Source organism: Equus asinus, chromosome 21 (genome assembly GCF_041296235.1).
Source record: "Equus asinus isolate D_3611 breed Donkey chromosome 21, EquAss-T2T_v2, whole genome shotgun sequence".
Lineage (NCBI taxonomy): Eukaryota > Metazoa > Chordata > Mammalia > Perissodactyla > Equidae > Equus > Equus asinus.
Window position 1 is genome coordinate 82,192,075 of NC_091810.1, and position 15,679 is coordinate 82,207,753.

The 15,679-nt window shown below is 44.8% G+C and overlaps 1 protein-coding gene across 2 annotated transcripts in view; it reads left to right on the forward strand.

Annotated features, from left to right (window-relative positions):
- EPHB1 (EPH receptor B1) overlaps nt 1–15,679 on the forward strand; it is a 423,113-nt gene that overhangs the window by 320,601 nt on the left and 86,833 nt on the right. For both annotated transcript variants that reach the window (XM_014828754.3, XM_070493336.1), the window contains one exon: nt 10,149–10,273. In XM_014828754.3, coding sequence (XP_014684240.3) covers nt 10,149–10,273 — 125 coding nt within the window. The remainder of the gene's footprint in view (nt 1–10,148; nt 10,274–15,679) is intronic.

Sequence of the window (15,679 nt, forward strand, 5' to 3'; positions counted from 1 at the left end):
GCTCCAAACTAATTGCTTATTTGTTTAATCTACTTTGACCAGAAGTGTTACTGCACCAACAATATTTAATGAGTCAGGCTTCCTAATGTAAAATTCAAGCATATTTGTGCAGCGAAATGAGTTTTCATCAAGAGAGGGAGAACCTGTTATCTAAGCAGTACCTTCTCAACAAAGTTATCTTCTAGAATAGAAATGTCAGAGGAAACACAATTCATCATTTGCCCAATTCATCTGTGTGCAAACCGTTCTTCTTTGTCATCAGTACTAGTGGGCCTGAAGTCTTTAGCTGACATTTAAATATAGATTTTGGGTTTTTTCTAAGAACGTGTTTCATATAAGGTGAAAGATAACCCACCACCCACAACTCTCCACTCCCAGCCTCATCTCCTGTGTCTTTTAGGAACTCACATAATTTAATCTGAGGCCTCAGGGGACTTCCGGAGGCTGCCCAGCACTCTCAGATCTCTCTGTGAACCTTCTGAGTCTGGACTGGGGAGAAAGGAAATGAACCCGGCTTCCAGGGCTCTGGGACTCTCACTTCTGGTCCACCCAGAGCAGCTCTGAATTGTTCTGTTTTGCACTTCATGCTTCAAAGAAAATTTTGTTGGGAGAAAGGATTCCACAGCTTAAAAAGAAGAAAAGTTAGAAAACAACTAACGTTAGGGTCACATTTCAGCTGAAACATCCCAGTGAGATGGGGATGGTAGCAGCCTCCGATTTCTGCGTCTGTGCCATGCAGAAGCACTCCTGTCCCCACTCCCCTAGGACCGCTAAGTTCAGACCTGCTCCGTATTCCTCCCCCAGTGCAGGCTGCAGAATCACAGCTCTGCCTCCCCGCCTCCACATCTTTCTCCTTTGAAGGCCAATATCCATGTAAGGTGCAACTACATGATTTTCTGACCTCTTTTACTTCCGGCGTCTTTAGAGAAGAGCCCACAATCATTCTAGTAAAGGCAAACTTTTACTGAACATCAATTATGTACTAACACAGCAGGAAGAAGCTAGAAACATGGCTTCTGCCCTAAAGATTTTATTTATTCCAGTGATTGGGAGCAGAGATGAGCCCCTGGAAAGTTAGGTAACAGTGCACTGTGTCCCAAGGTGGTGATTATAGCCCAATGAGTAACTAAAATAGGGCTTTGAACTGGAAGGAGGGAAGGGGCGGTCTTGTGAGCATGGTCTGCCAAGGCTGAGCCAGGGCAATGTGTGGCCAGATCTGTGCCTCTGAAGGCTGGTGGGGCTATGGAGAGAGGTGGCCAGAGAGGGTAGTCCTACAAGCAGAGATCCCAAAAGCTGAGTTCTGCTGGGAGGGGAGCAGTTAGATGAGAACAGCAGGTTCCTGAAAGGGAGCTGTGGGAGGAAGCCTGGGCTGGCCACTGGCTGCCATGTTGTCAAATGTTAGAGAGGGAGTTGGGACTTTTTCCAGTGGGGAGCCGTTGGAGGTTTTTGACCATCCGAGAAACATGAGTGAATCAAGCTTTGAAAAGATTAATGTGGCTGGAGTGCAGTTTGAAGTGAAGAGGCCCAGAGAGAACAAGGGAGTTTGGACAAGTGTAAGGAGATATGGGTGACAAGATCAGGAGAAAGGAGGGTGCAGAGCCAAGGGGGCATCCATGACTCCTGGGCCTGAGTCACACCATCAGAGGGTTGGGCCATGGCTCATCCTTCCGGCAGAGTCACAAAGTCCTCTTGTCCTCCAGGACAAGGCACCTTGTCATTTACTTTCTAGATTACTTCCCAGAAAGACTTCAGGTCATCTTGAGATGTCACAAAAAATCATCTGTCTTCTGGAGCATTTATCACACCAACCTCTGGGGAACCCCACTGTTAGCCTTCCCTTTCTCCAAACCCATTCTTATCCATCGCCTCCACCTTGACTCGGTTGACATGTTTATTTATCCCCTCAAAGATATTTATCAAATAAATACCCAAGGCTGTCACTGGATCATGCTTTTCACATTTACCTTGGGGGAACTATGCCCAGGGACTGATTTGCATATGTGAACAGTGATGGACCCAGAAGGAGACTTTAAGGTGGTTACCAAGTCCCCTGGCCTGGCAGACTGGATCGAGTTGGCAGGAGCAACACAGGGCACATCCTCAGAACCTTTGAAAAATTCATGACATAAGGATTAATATTCCTGTTTTACAGTTGAAGAATTTGAGGCCCAAGGAAGTTAAGTAACTTTAGCCCAAGATCACACAGTAAGCAGACGGCAGAGCCAGAATAGGAACCCACTTCTCTCTGCAGCATCTATAGGGCCCTAACCGTAGCCTTTCTCTATTTTTGCTAATTCCTACTGCCCTGGGCTAGGGCCCTAAGCTCCTTACTACACCCTGCTCTGCGCTGTTTTCCTCACAGCTGCAGTCTATGGTTAGATTATAGGTAGGTAGTTCAAGGATGATTTGGCTGGGAAATGCTATTCTAGAAAGAATAGAAAAAGTTAGCATTACTATATGATCCAGCAATTCCACTCCTAGGTACATGCCCAAGAGAAATGCAAACATACGTCCACACAAGTTGTACGTGAATGTGCTCAGCAGCATTGTTCACATCAGCCAAAACGCAGAAACAACCCAAATGTCCATCAACTGGTGGATATTTGTCCCAGAAAAAGCAATGCCCAAGATGGTAGAAGAGGCTACTAAGCTTCAGATGCACACTGTTCAGGCTGGAGCAGCCGCATCTCTCTGAGAGGTCGCTATGAAGACCTCCGCACCCGCTCCCACAAAACAGATGGTAGGACTGGGGAAGCTGCCCTACTCTGCCCGGCGTGAGTTACTGTGGAGGAATCAGATGGGCTCCTCTTTCTATGGGCCTCCATAGAAAGTTCAGATATGAAAGTCCCCCTAACTGGAGAGGCCATTTTATCTTCCAGGCGACTTGCTGGGACTGTCACCTGAGGTGAGGTAGAGGGGACCCAGCTGTGACCTACACCCCAGCTCCTAGGGTGGGTGAGAGGGGACCTCAGAACAAGGCCGTCCCAGGCATGATTTCCACCTGCAGAAGCAACAGTGTTTTCCCTTTTAGGTGAGATTTGCTGAACTCTGAAATCCAAGTTTCATATTTTATAAGCTCTTCAAACATTTTGCTGCAATAAATCTACTTAATTTTGAAGGTATGTGTGTTCTGCTATTATTTTTCTTTAAAACTACTGATACTTTTGATGTTTTAAATAAAATGTTGCAACATTCTAAACTATTATATCATTTGTTATATCCCAAAATGGATTATGGTTAAAACTACTGAAAGAATCATTTAACACAAAAATCAATTAAGAGATTAGGAAGTCATTTTTTTCCCAGTAATTTTATTGAGATCATAATGGTTTACCACGTTGTGTAATTTCGGGTGCATCTTATTATTTTATCAATTTCTGATTAGACTTCATTGTGCTCACTTCCAGTAGTCTTAATTTTTTTTTAAGATTTTTAAAAATTTTTTTCCCTTTTTCTCCCCAAAGCCCCCAGTACATAATTGCATATTCTTCGTTGTGTGTCCTTCTGGTTGTGGCATGTGGGACGCTGCCTCAGTGTGGCTTGATGAGCAGTGCCATGTCCACACCCAGGATTCGAACCAACGAAACACTGGGCCACCTGCAGCAGAGCGCGAGAACTTAACCACTCAGCCACAGGGCCAGCCCCCCAGTAGTCTAATTTTTGTCTATCATCATACATATGTGCCCCTTTACCCCTTTCATCCTCCCTGAAACTCCCTTCCCCTCTGGGAACCACTAATCCATGTATTTGCTATCTTCCACATGTGAGTGAAATCATGCAGTATTTGTCTTTCTCTGTCTGGCTTATCTCACTTAGCATAATGCTGTCATGGTCCATCCATCTTGTTGCCAGTGGGATGATTTTGTCTTTTCTTTATGGCTGAGTAGTATTCCATTGTATATATATATACACCACATCTTCTTTATCCATTCATCCATAGAAGGTGCCCTTGGGTTGCTTCCATGTCTTGGCTGTTGTGAATAATGCTGCAAGGTAATCATTTTTAATAAGCAAAGATAATGCATTAGAACTTAATAATTGTCCTAGGGAAAAAAAGCATCAACTCATTTTCATATTTTGGAATCTGAGATGCTTAATTGTTGGGAGAAAATGCCTCTAGCAAATAATAAAAGCAAAATGAGTAAGAAGAAAACCTTGAACATGACTGAGTCAGTAACTAAATTAAAGGGTCGAGGAATGTCATAAACATGAAATGTATGGTCCCGGTGAACCTGAGATATGAGAGTGAGGCTTCCCCACATTAAGCCTCTAAGGTCCAGATTTTGGGTTATTAACTTCTGAAATAGATTAATGTCACCCTTCCAGTCCCAGCCTGAGTCTCACAGGAATGCAGATCCTATGATCTCCTTTGGAGCTCTTCTTGCACATGGAGGGCTGGCTGGTGATTGGCCAGGCCCATCCCTGATGTCGTTGGCAGTGACCTGTGACCAGTTTGGGCCAACGCTTGTCCCACGTCACCTGTGAGTTCTTTCATAGCTTGCAGCTGGGGCCATCCTGTCTCTGCAATTTGTCCACATCTCATTTGTCAGTTCAGGCAAGAACATTCTGTGCACTTCCTTCGCTGTATGTGATATACTATCTTGGAGCTGTCTGCTTCGGAAGCAATTTGGGAGTCTGATCTCCCCAAAGTCTTACTTGGCAAAAACCAAGACAGAGGATTCATTCAGTCAACCTGCTGTTGCATTTTCCCACCCCTGGGCCCTTTGACCAGGGCAGTTTAAGTCTCTTTCCACTTCTGACACATTTAAAGAGCTTCTTATTATTGGCTGTGGACTTTCTTATCAGACGCTCTTGGTTCTGCTTCTATTTGAACCTCAGCTCGTTTTTCCTCGGTGCCTGACAGGACAGTTTCCGTTGCTTCCCCACTCTTCTTTGGATCCTGCCTTCCTATTGGGTCAGCCTCTTTATTTTGCTAAGAAGGAGCACAGGGCATTTTTTTTTTTATCATGTTTGGGTTTTTTGAGCATCTCTTTTTTAGGCCAAACACATCTTTCTGGAGCCTTCAGTGCCTTCTTTCCACATAGCCCCTAAACTAATTCTTTAAATTACTTTTTTTAAAAGAAAGGTCCGTATTTGTTTCTTTGCTAAATTTTAATAATTTTGCGAACTCCTTATTTTCATTTCCTTCTCTCCTAAGCAATAGAATGTTTAATTTAGTCCAAGCACTCTGTGTGCTTGTAAGGGGGAGCCTTTCAGTCTTTGTTAATGAAACTGCTCCTTCATCTAAAGATGCAGATTTAGGGAGAAAAGACAACTGGCCGGGACTTACTGTTGAAACCAGTGTATTTGGGGGTCACAGGGGCTGCGTCTTTGAATTAGTCTTCCCATCCCTCTGTCATCTGCCTTATCTCCCTCTTAGTTTTTCTAGAAGAAGTTGGTGTTTGACTGGATACTTGAGCTTATTTTTATTTTCAAAAGGTTTTGTCTGAAAGTTTCATAACATGTAAAACACCAGATCTAGAGGTGGCATTTGCACTTGGAAAAGGAAAAAAAATAAATTTGTCACTGTAGGTGATCACCGATGGCAGAGCACCAAGTGTAAGCTGCCTCTGACTTTCAGAGAGGAAAAGTAATAGTTTCTTGCTTTCTCCCATGTGCTAAATCCCATCTGAAAATGTAAGACATTTAGAGTGACCTGTGTGAGGATAAACAGCCTGCAATGAGGCCTGTGACCATTGTGTCAGCACTATAAATCCGAGAAATGTGGGAGGTGGTGACCTGTGACCATTATCCTTGGCAGCGTCTCCCAGATCTGCGTGCTGCTGACTGGCTGCAGGCATATCCTTGCCATCTGCATAACAGGGGTGTTCCTTTCTGTGGATTTTGGCTATCCATTGCCTCTGATGGACTTCAAGGATCTTCAGGGCAGGGCTGTGACTTTTTAACTTGTCCTTCCATCCCCAGTGATTAGAGCAGAGACCTGGCACAATGTTTGGTAAATATATTGGGTCTTGAGTGATGGCTTTCCAGTGATTAGAGGCAAAGAAAAGAACCAAGCCCATCAAAATCCTCAGGCCATTGGGATTCATCTTTCCAATTTTTAATACGTGATGCTTCAGCTCTTGAGGTGGGAGGATCCTGAAAACTTGTGTGGCACTGACATGATTAACATCATGTTTCCACGGAGCTGCACAGCGTGTGTGTTGCGGGGGGAGAAGCAGGCTTATCAGGAGCCATTCACAACCTGTCTTGGTAGGTCCAGCGGGATCCCCCAGTGATCTGGACGGACTCCAGAAACTGCCTCACCTTCCCTGAAGCACCTTCATCCTCTGCACGGCTCTACACAATGCACATGAGGTCTTGGAAAAGATGGTGAAAGAGCCATCCACACCTAACCATCCAGCCTGTTGCTAAATCCGCACCCAGTTCCTAGTTTCATTTTATGTAGCAGCAGCGTTTCCCACATTCTCTCCTCTGAGGAACGTTATTGCCCCTTGATTTCTAGGCGATCACATGCTCCCATTTATTTCTACCTCTCTGACCGTTCTTTCTCAGGCCCCTCTGCTGTTTTCCCCTCATCACCTGAATCTTAGAATATAGATGTTGTTCTACTCATTCTCTTGGTGATCTCTCTTAGTTCTGCTGCTTTCAATATCTTTGAAATACTGGTGACTTTAAATTTTCATCTCCAATCTGGACCTCTTATATACATTCACCTACACGGCGTCTACTTTGGGACACTGTGGACATCTCAACCCTAACAGGAGCACCTGGTCTTTCCTCCTAAACTGCCTCTACTATGTCTTGCCTGATCTCAGTTGATGGCAGCCCCACTCCTCCAGTTGCTCCAGCCAAAAACCTTGGAGTCATTCTGACTCTTCCATTTCTTCCACATCCCCCATCCATTGAGATATTCTAAATATATTCAGAATCTGACCACCCCTACTCTCACCAACCCCACTGCTCCAAGCCCCATCCAAGTAACCATGATCCTGCAGCTGAATTATTGCCATAGTGTTTGATCCATCGTTCAGCTTTTACGTGGCCCCTGCATTCTATTTTCAACCCAGCAGAGGGTGATACTGTTAACATGCAAGTCAGATTCTGTCACTCAGCTCAGGATCCTCCCTCGGCTCTCCATCTCACTTGGAGTAGAAGCCAAAGTCCTCTTTTAGTGACCCTCAGGGCCCTACCGTCTGTGGCCTTGTCTCTGCTCCAGTCCTACTGGCTCTTTGCTGTTCCCCTGAAACTCCAGGCTGCTGCCAGATCAAAACTTTTGCCTTGGCTATTCCCTCTCATGTGCTCTTCTCCCAGGTATCCACCCACATGGCTCCCTCCGTCCACTCCTTCAACCCTGTGCTCCTGCATCTAATTTTCAGGCAAGACCTTGCTGACCACATGCTTTAGAATTGCGGCTTTCCCTGCTCCAGCCTCCTGCACTTTGGCATTCTGTATGCTTTTCCTCTGTTCTGTTTTTTCCTGTTGTACTTAATATTTTTAACATACCTTGTGGTTGACTGATGTATTACATCTAGTCTCTGTATCCCTCCATTAGAAAATAAGCCTTATGAGGGCAGGAAATTTATTTCATTCACTATGGAGTCTCTAGCATTTAGAATGACGACTGACATGTGGCAGATAATTAAATATTTGTTCAATTAGTTAAATGATGAACCTGGGCAATGATGCTAAGTTAAGAGGAAAAGAAGATGGATTTGTTGGTTGAATCAGGATCAAAAAATTATTTCAACTTATTAGGTTAATAGACCAAATTTGACACCAAATTTGACTGATGGTAAAGAGATGCATGTAAATCCCTGTAGTCAAAGGCAAAAGCCAACTCTACAGACGAAGGACGAGGAGCGTACCATGGGAAACCATAAAGGTCGTATTTGACTGTGATTTCAGAGTCGCATAGTAGGGGAATGATTGTGATACAAAGGCTAATGGTCACATCAATAAATGTATAGTACACAGGTCATGATAGATATTAGTTTTACTCTACTCTTTGTTGCTCAAACATCAGTGAGAGAATTGGGTTCACCTCGGGGCCTCATGCCTAAAGAGAGATTTAGAGAACATGAGCCCCAGTTGGAAAAGAGCCACAGATGGCAGCTTATCGTGGGAGAGATGTTCGTAGCACCTGGCCATTCTTTTCAGCAGGAAAAACTCAGGGGAGCCCTAACTAGTTTCTTTAGCTATTTGACAAGCCATTCTGTGGAAGAGAGAACATTCTATATTACTTCAGTTGGCAGAACTGAGACCAGTGGGAAGGAGACAAATTTCAGATAAGTATAAGGAAGACATGCAAATTGGTGAGATTACCCAAGTATGGAGTAGCAGCTCCTAGAAGCAGTGAGCCTGCCATCCTTGAGGACACAGCAGGGCTGGGCAGAGGATACCTGGTGGGATTCAGGACTGTATTAATTCACGTCCTCCACGAAGCAGACGCCAAGGTGGGATTCGATGTGCCAGAGATTTATTAGGGAAATGGGGTGGAGGCCAGAGAAGGCTGAGAGAGCCATTAGACCATGATGAAGCTCTGATCCCTCTGAAGGAGAGAGGGAAGGAAGGAGGATTGGGTGGGAAGAGTCTTAGACTGCCATGGTGTTACACAGAAGTACTGGTAAGTCCAATGTGAGTCTCTGAGGCGAAGTTGCGAACCAGAAGAGTCAGGAATTGGCCTGCCACACTCAGTCGTTGGCTGGGAGCAGCCTGTGGGAAATGGGCCCCTGTGTGAATGTAGTGATGGATTTCAGAGTGCAGCAGCTGTGGCCATCAGTCAGTTATGCTCCCAGGAGTAGGAGCTCTGAGAGTTGCATTTTCACAGCCATTACAAGGTCTCCAATGGGAACTGTGCAAAGTCCCAGGGGGACTCTGATTCTAAGCCCTCATCATACCACTTCTCACACTGTGCTCTCCGTATGGCTCCCTGGACTGTGAGCATCCTCAGAATAAATGCTCTGCATCCCACCACCAGCCTAGGGGCCAGCATGTAGTGGGTGCTCCACTGAGTGGTCCAGGGAGTGGTGGAGAATGCAATGACCACCTCCTCCCCTGACCTGGTAGCAGTGCTCTGTAATTTCAGGTCTTGGAGGGGAATCTCTTAACTTAAACTGATGATAGTAAATGTCACTCAGCCATAGTCCCTAGAGAAACCTTTGTAAAGTGGAGTTCACGCGAAGACATGACTTTCATCATGGCAGAAGTGCCACAACTAAACAGAATAGCCCCTGAGCAGAGCACAGAGTGAAGCCTCATCCATTACCCGCCTCTCCCCCTAGAAAGACAACCCTCATTTGTTATTTCCTGACTGTTTTCATTTTACTTAGACCGTGTGAAAAATGTTGAATTGGGAAATAAATAATATTATTTCCAAAGAGAGATTTCAGAATCACTTCACAGATTTTGGAATTGTTATCCTGTTTCCAAATGTTTGCTTTGCAGATCATTTCTTCATTTGTATTTGCGAGCTCTTTGTTGCCAATGTTCTCATCTGGAAAACTCTGACAGAAGTCTGAAAGAACTCTGTTGTTGGTCTGTACTCATGTTATTTTGAGAGATGCCTCCTCTCTTTCTTTTGAAATGTAGCAAAACCTTAACTGCAGTCTCCAAAGGAGATATTTGCTAGAATGTTCCTTTCTGTTGCACAATACTTCTGCACTGACCAGTTCTACTCTCTCACTATCATCCCTTGCCTCCAAGCTCTCTTCTCTGCAATAGCTCAGCCTATTATTGCAAGACTGAGATTCCTCCAGCAACTTCTGCTCAAAAACATCCCGTTGCTCCTCTCCTCCTCCGGTCTGAGGCCTAGACTTGTCCTGGTTATCATGCCCTCTCTAACTGGCTTGGGCTTCCCTGGGCCATACTGTTTTCCCACGATTCCTCCAGTCATCTCTGGTTTTGGTCAAACCTTTCTCCTCCCTGCCCAGAAAATACCCCATCCATTTCAGCCCCCACCTTCACACATGCTCTCCTGTCCTAAATTATGGCCTTTTCTCTCCTTTGTTACCCAAACTCCATTCATTATGCAAAACCCACAGGAAGTTCTGCGGATCCAGCTCAGCTGATGAGAAAGAAAAGACAGGGTTCAAACTCAATGACATCTCTCTCCCTCCTTATCTCTGAAAGACAGCACTTCTCATATAGTCTCATATAATCTGCCCTGTCTCTTTTTTTCTCCACAGCCCCTTCCACTGTTCCCATCATGCACCAGGTCAGTGCCACCATGAGGAGCATCACCTTGTCATGGCCACAGCCCGAGCAGCCCAATGGCATCATCCTGGACTATGAGATCCGGTACTATGAGAAGGTGAGCCAGCTTTGCCTGCAGGCTTGAAAGACCTAGAGCTAGCCACTATGGGGTGGTGGGTGGTGGCCAGCTGAGGGCACAAGGAGACAAGCTGGACAGAGCCTATGGGAGGGGAGATTCTGGTGACAGAGGACAGGGGCTCCCTGGGAGAATTCTCCAGGTCTGCTTGGGCAAAAGCCTCCCAAACCCAGGCACTTTCTGTACCAACACAGGAGAGAAACTTCCAATCCACTGCCCTGCTGTCTGGACAGTTCCCGGGGCTGGTGCGGGCGGGACGGAGCCCATTCTCCCAGTCACACGTTTGCTGTGCTAATGCAGATGCTACGAAACTGCCAGGTGTCCCCTGAACTTTCCCAAGATTTAGTGGTTTTGTAGACTAGTGTTTTTCAAAGTGATTGATTATGTACCTCCAATATAAGATTGTTTATTTATAAATCATATTCATGTACTACTGCACTAATATGTTTTGGACGTTAAAAATATTTAAATGAAAATTTAAAGGATGAGGTAGAAATTAATAGAAATAGAAATTTATATATTCTCTTCCTTGACTGTTTTTAGCAGCTCCTGCTGGGGGCTACTGCAGAGCATGTGCTGCCACAAAAAGAGAAATGGTGCCCTGTGGAGTTGGTCCCTAGTCTGTCTGAGGGGGAGGCAGGGCCTCTCTCCCACCGTGAACTGTGGGACTTGCAAAATCCCAGGAAAATGCAGGGCTTGCTGTACTGACCTAACACATTATTTTTAAAACACCAGAGTCATTCATTTATTTGTCCAGCAAGTATTCACTGAGCAGCTGCCATTGGATAGGGACTATCTAGGATATGTTAGTGATCAGAAAATGGTTCCTTCCCTCAAGGGGCTTACTTTCCAATAGAAGGAGACAGACAGTGAACAATGAACATAATAAATAAGGAAATAATAAAATATGTTAGAAAATGAGTAGTGTGAAGGGAAAATGGAAAAGTAAAGCAAGGTCAATGGGAGCAGGGGGGTGAAGTCTGGGGGAGGAGCAGGTTGCAGAAGCAGGTAGAATGGTAAAGGCAGGCCTCCTGGAGAAGGTAAGTCCTGAGTAAAGACCTGAAGGAGGTAAGGGTGTTGTGAAGCTGATATCTGGAGGATAGAAAGCCTGTGCAAAGGCCCTGAGGCAAGATCATGATGCATGATTCAAGGAGCAGGAGGGAGAACTCTCTGACCGGGGAAGGAGTAGACCGGGGAAAGAGCTAATCCAGGGAGGTGATCATGTTGGGCCTTAAGAACTTGGGTTTTTCCACGGAGTGAGATGGGGATCCATAGCAGGGTTAGGAGCAGAGGACAGACAAAATCTGACTTACATTTTGAAAGGATCATTCAGGCTGTTCTGTTTAAAATAGGCCTGCTAGATGACAGTCATCTAAGACAAGGATGATGGTGGCTTGAATCGAAGTGGAAGCAAAGGGCTGGTGAAATGTAGTCAATTTCCAGATATGTAAACAAACGAGAGAGCCAACAGGATTTCCAACGGGTTGGATTTCAGATGTGGGAGACTTCTGGCCTGACCCACTGGAAGGATATAGCCACCATTGACTGAGAAAGGGATCTCTGTGGGTAGAGCATGCTCGTGGGGAGAGAAGTGACAGAAGTTCAGCTCTGTGTATAAAATGCCTCTGATACAGCCAAGTGGAGCTGTGGAGTAGCAGCCAGATGTACGTGTCTGGAGTTCAGGAGAAAGGAGCAGGTCACAGATGTCCATTTGGAAGTTTTCAGTATGTAAATGGCATGAAAGTAGTGAGCCTGGGTCAGAGCATCTGATGGGTCAGTGGAAATAAGAAGATGATCACGGATGGAGACCTGCGGCCTCCAACATGGCAGCAGTGTTGAATAGTGGGGCACCACTGTGTTGGGAAGCGGGAGCCCTAGTTTCCAGTGCCTGCCCTAACCAACCAGCAGTGTGGTCAAATTACTCAACCACTCCAGCCACAGTCTTCACATTTGTAAAATGGTAGCAATTTACCTTCCTGAAAGTGGAGAGCCAGATGGATCACGAGTCTAGTTTGTGAGGAGATGTGCCCCTCAGCCATTACAGCCGAATTTGCAAGCAAGGTGAGGATTAGGCAGCATTCTATTCATTTAGAGAATATTGGGTTTTGTAGACTCTTGATTCAGGTAATTCAGTGAACTGGGGGTAATTTAAACCATTTGGATTCATAAGCAGCTGTTATATCCATTCAGCTTTGAATTTGGGGCCTTAGATTTTTTTTATCAGTTAATAAAGTAAATGCTGACTTTCCAAAATGTTTTGGACCAGTCTGCTCAGACCACTTGACCACATGGCCTCATTTCATCACCAAAGTTGACCTACAGGTTCAATAGAGTATCGTGTGTGGCCAGTCTATGATGTGATGTCAGAGTCACTCATAAGGTTCCATCCAGCCGCCCTTCCCACACACACATGAACTTGAGCGTTGTAGTTCATGTTAGAAAAATAATAATTTCTCCCTACTGTGGCCCTATTGGATGCCAGGGGCTTTATAAATAGTATCTCCTTTCCCCCTCACAACACAGTGTGGTAAACATTAGTATCATTGCTATGGGTAAAGAAACCGATGCACAAAGAAGTTAAAAAAAAAGAAAGAAAAACTTGCCCTCTGTCACACAGCTAAGAAGTGAGCCTATAGCCTAGTTCTTTGCCCTGAATCAAGTCGGGGTGCTGGGAAGGGGCTGAATGCATGGAAGACCACCTACCCTCCTCCTCATCTGCCATGCCAAGGGCAGTCACCCTGGGGCAGTGATGGGCTTAATGACAGGCTCAGAACCGAAACAATCATGCGTGTGTCCCTTGGCTCCTAGCTCCCTAACCAACGCCCAGGCTTCTCCACTGCCTTTCCCCTTACATGCAAACCTCCTCCCTCAAAACACTGTAATTAATCTCAACTTCTGATGCTCTGAAGGAACCTTATTCTCCCATTTCAGGCCATGTCCTTACTTCTCAGTAATTTATACTAATTATTAACAGACACACATGCACAGCAGCTCAATGCCTGAGGCAGCTTCCACACCTCAGTGAAGCATATTATTGTCCCCACTCGGGAGGACAGAATGTTTTCCTTGGGAACACAGAAGGCTTTTTTGCTGAAGCATTGGTTACCGTTCGGTATATTACTATAAAACTCTCCTCCACTTATAAAGTGCTTGACTATAAAATCCGTTACATTGCTTTGACCATTTCTAATATGACTAAAGAAAAGACATTACCTTGTGAGGGTATTTTGAAATAATAACCACAATGATAATAATTCAACACGTATTGAGTATCTATTATGTGCCAGATCTTCACAGATATATTAGTTCCGATCCTTGAAAGAAATGAAAGAAGGACACTTGAAAGCCAGGTATAACCAATTTGTAGATGATGGAAGTAAGTCACAGAAAGGTTAAACGACTTACTCATGACCACACAGGTCACAGCTATGGAGTCACAGAGCCAGAACTATAGACATTTTTATTGTATTTCAGTGTATTTCTGAGCTCAGTATAAGACTGGATGTAATCATATTGATGCTGAGGATCTTGAAATTAGTGTGGCCCCGGAAATAAGAGATTGTATCTTAATTTTAAATCCAAATGCTTGTAACCAGAACGGTATGCCTACCTGCTCCGTGAGGCCATGGAATCCTGGTCTTAAGAAGATGCAAACACAAATAGAACTCAGCCCGGTAGATGTCCTGGATTTAGTCCAAAGAAACAAAACTCACTATTCCTCCATGCTGTGCCACTTCTTCTAAACCAGGAGTCAGCAAAGTTTTTCTGTAAAGGGCCAGATAGTAAATATTTTAGGCTTGTGGGCCATACAGTCTCTATCCCAACTACTCAACTCTGCCTTTGTAGCAGGAAAGCAGCCATAGGTAATACATCAATAGAAGGGTGTGGCTGGGTTCCAATAAAACTTTATTTACAAAAACAAGTAGCTGGCCATGGACTAGTTTCCCAAGCCCTGAAAACCCTCCCTGGGTCTCTTGCCCCATATCACCCTCTCGGTTTGTGCTTGGGACACCTTTCAATTTCATCTCTGTGAATGAAATCAATGAGGCTTTCGCCTCCTCCCACAGCTCATTAATAGAGAGCCATCGAGCTGCTGACTCTCCCAGAGCCTCTCCATGTTCATCTCCTTCCCCATTTTAATATGTTTCCATTCATCATTCTCTCTTGCTTACTGTCTTGTAGCACTTTTCACTCCTGGTGTCAGCGCTTGTAGGCAAACCATGGGAGGAACATCTACATCTGCTCTCAGCTGTCTTCATGATTAAGCGTTTAGACATTGACTGACTCTTCATAATAACTGTCTAGGCCAGAATGGGCTGGTTTAGGCCTTGGGAATTTCTACCCTTCAAATTTTAGGCTCATTTTCTCATAGAAGCCCTTTCAGACCTTGGCAGTATCTTGTGCTCAATCGATTGGTTCAGATAACTGGTCTGAAGTGTGCTGTTTAGTCATCCACTTAGCACTGAGTGGTTGAGCACCCAGGCAGTACAAGCTCTGTGCCACATGTTGGGGAAGGCGAAATAGGGAGACATGGTCTCTGCCTCCAACAGCTGCAGCTTCTATCTCCCACACACTTATAAAATCAGTCATAAGCGACCAAAAAGAAAAAAAATCCTTACTCTTCACTCTCACTCATTTGCTTGACGTTGATTAATGGTTTTGAAGAGAACAAGGACTGATACTCATTTTAATCGCTGAAATTCTTGAATGTTTGGACTATAAAGTGATTATGGGTTAATGGTTTTTCCTCACAGTCCAAATGCCAATACACCAAAACACAGTTTTCAGTAAAAGAGCTGCCAAGTCAATGCTTCATTTATTTCAAACAGCACATATTTCCATCAGATTCCAGTAAAACCAGAGAATTCAGGCAGTCATCTGGATTTTGTCCTCATTTGGAAGGTGATGAGATGATTTTCATAGTTTCAGCTCTCCAGCATGTCAAGATAGTAAAGACCAAAATTCTAGATGGCATCCCTTCCACAGTAGACAGCCTTCTTTCTGCAGAATCCCTGATTGGCAGTGGTGGTGGTAGGATCCGCCTCTTTTTAAACAGATCACATGATGGATGGATAGTCTTTCCCCAGACAGTCTCTCCCAGAGGCCAATGGATAGCCCCTCCATCAGGGAGAGCATGGGCCTCTTTGTAACTTTCAGCTGTCTCTCTGAGCTGTCCTCCAACCTGTGGTCCCTTACAAGTGCTTCCAAATCATTCATCACCACCCTCTATGCCACCCACACTCCAGATACACCCAGTTACTGCAGGATCCTGAATTCTTTTAGGCCTTGTTTTTGCTTGTTTTATTCTGTTCTCATGGGATATCCTTTTAAGTTCTCACTCCCCACATTCATCCATGTGGCTAATTTCTTTCGTCTTTCATGACAACT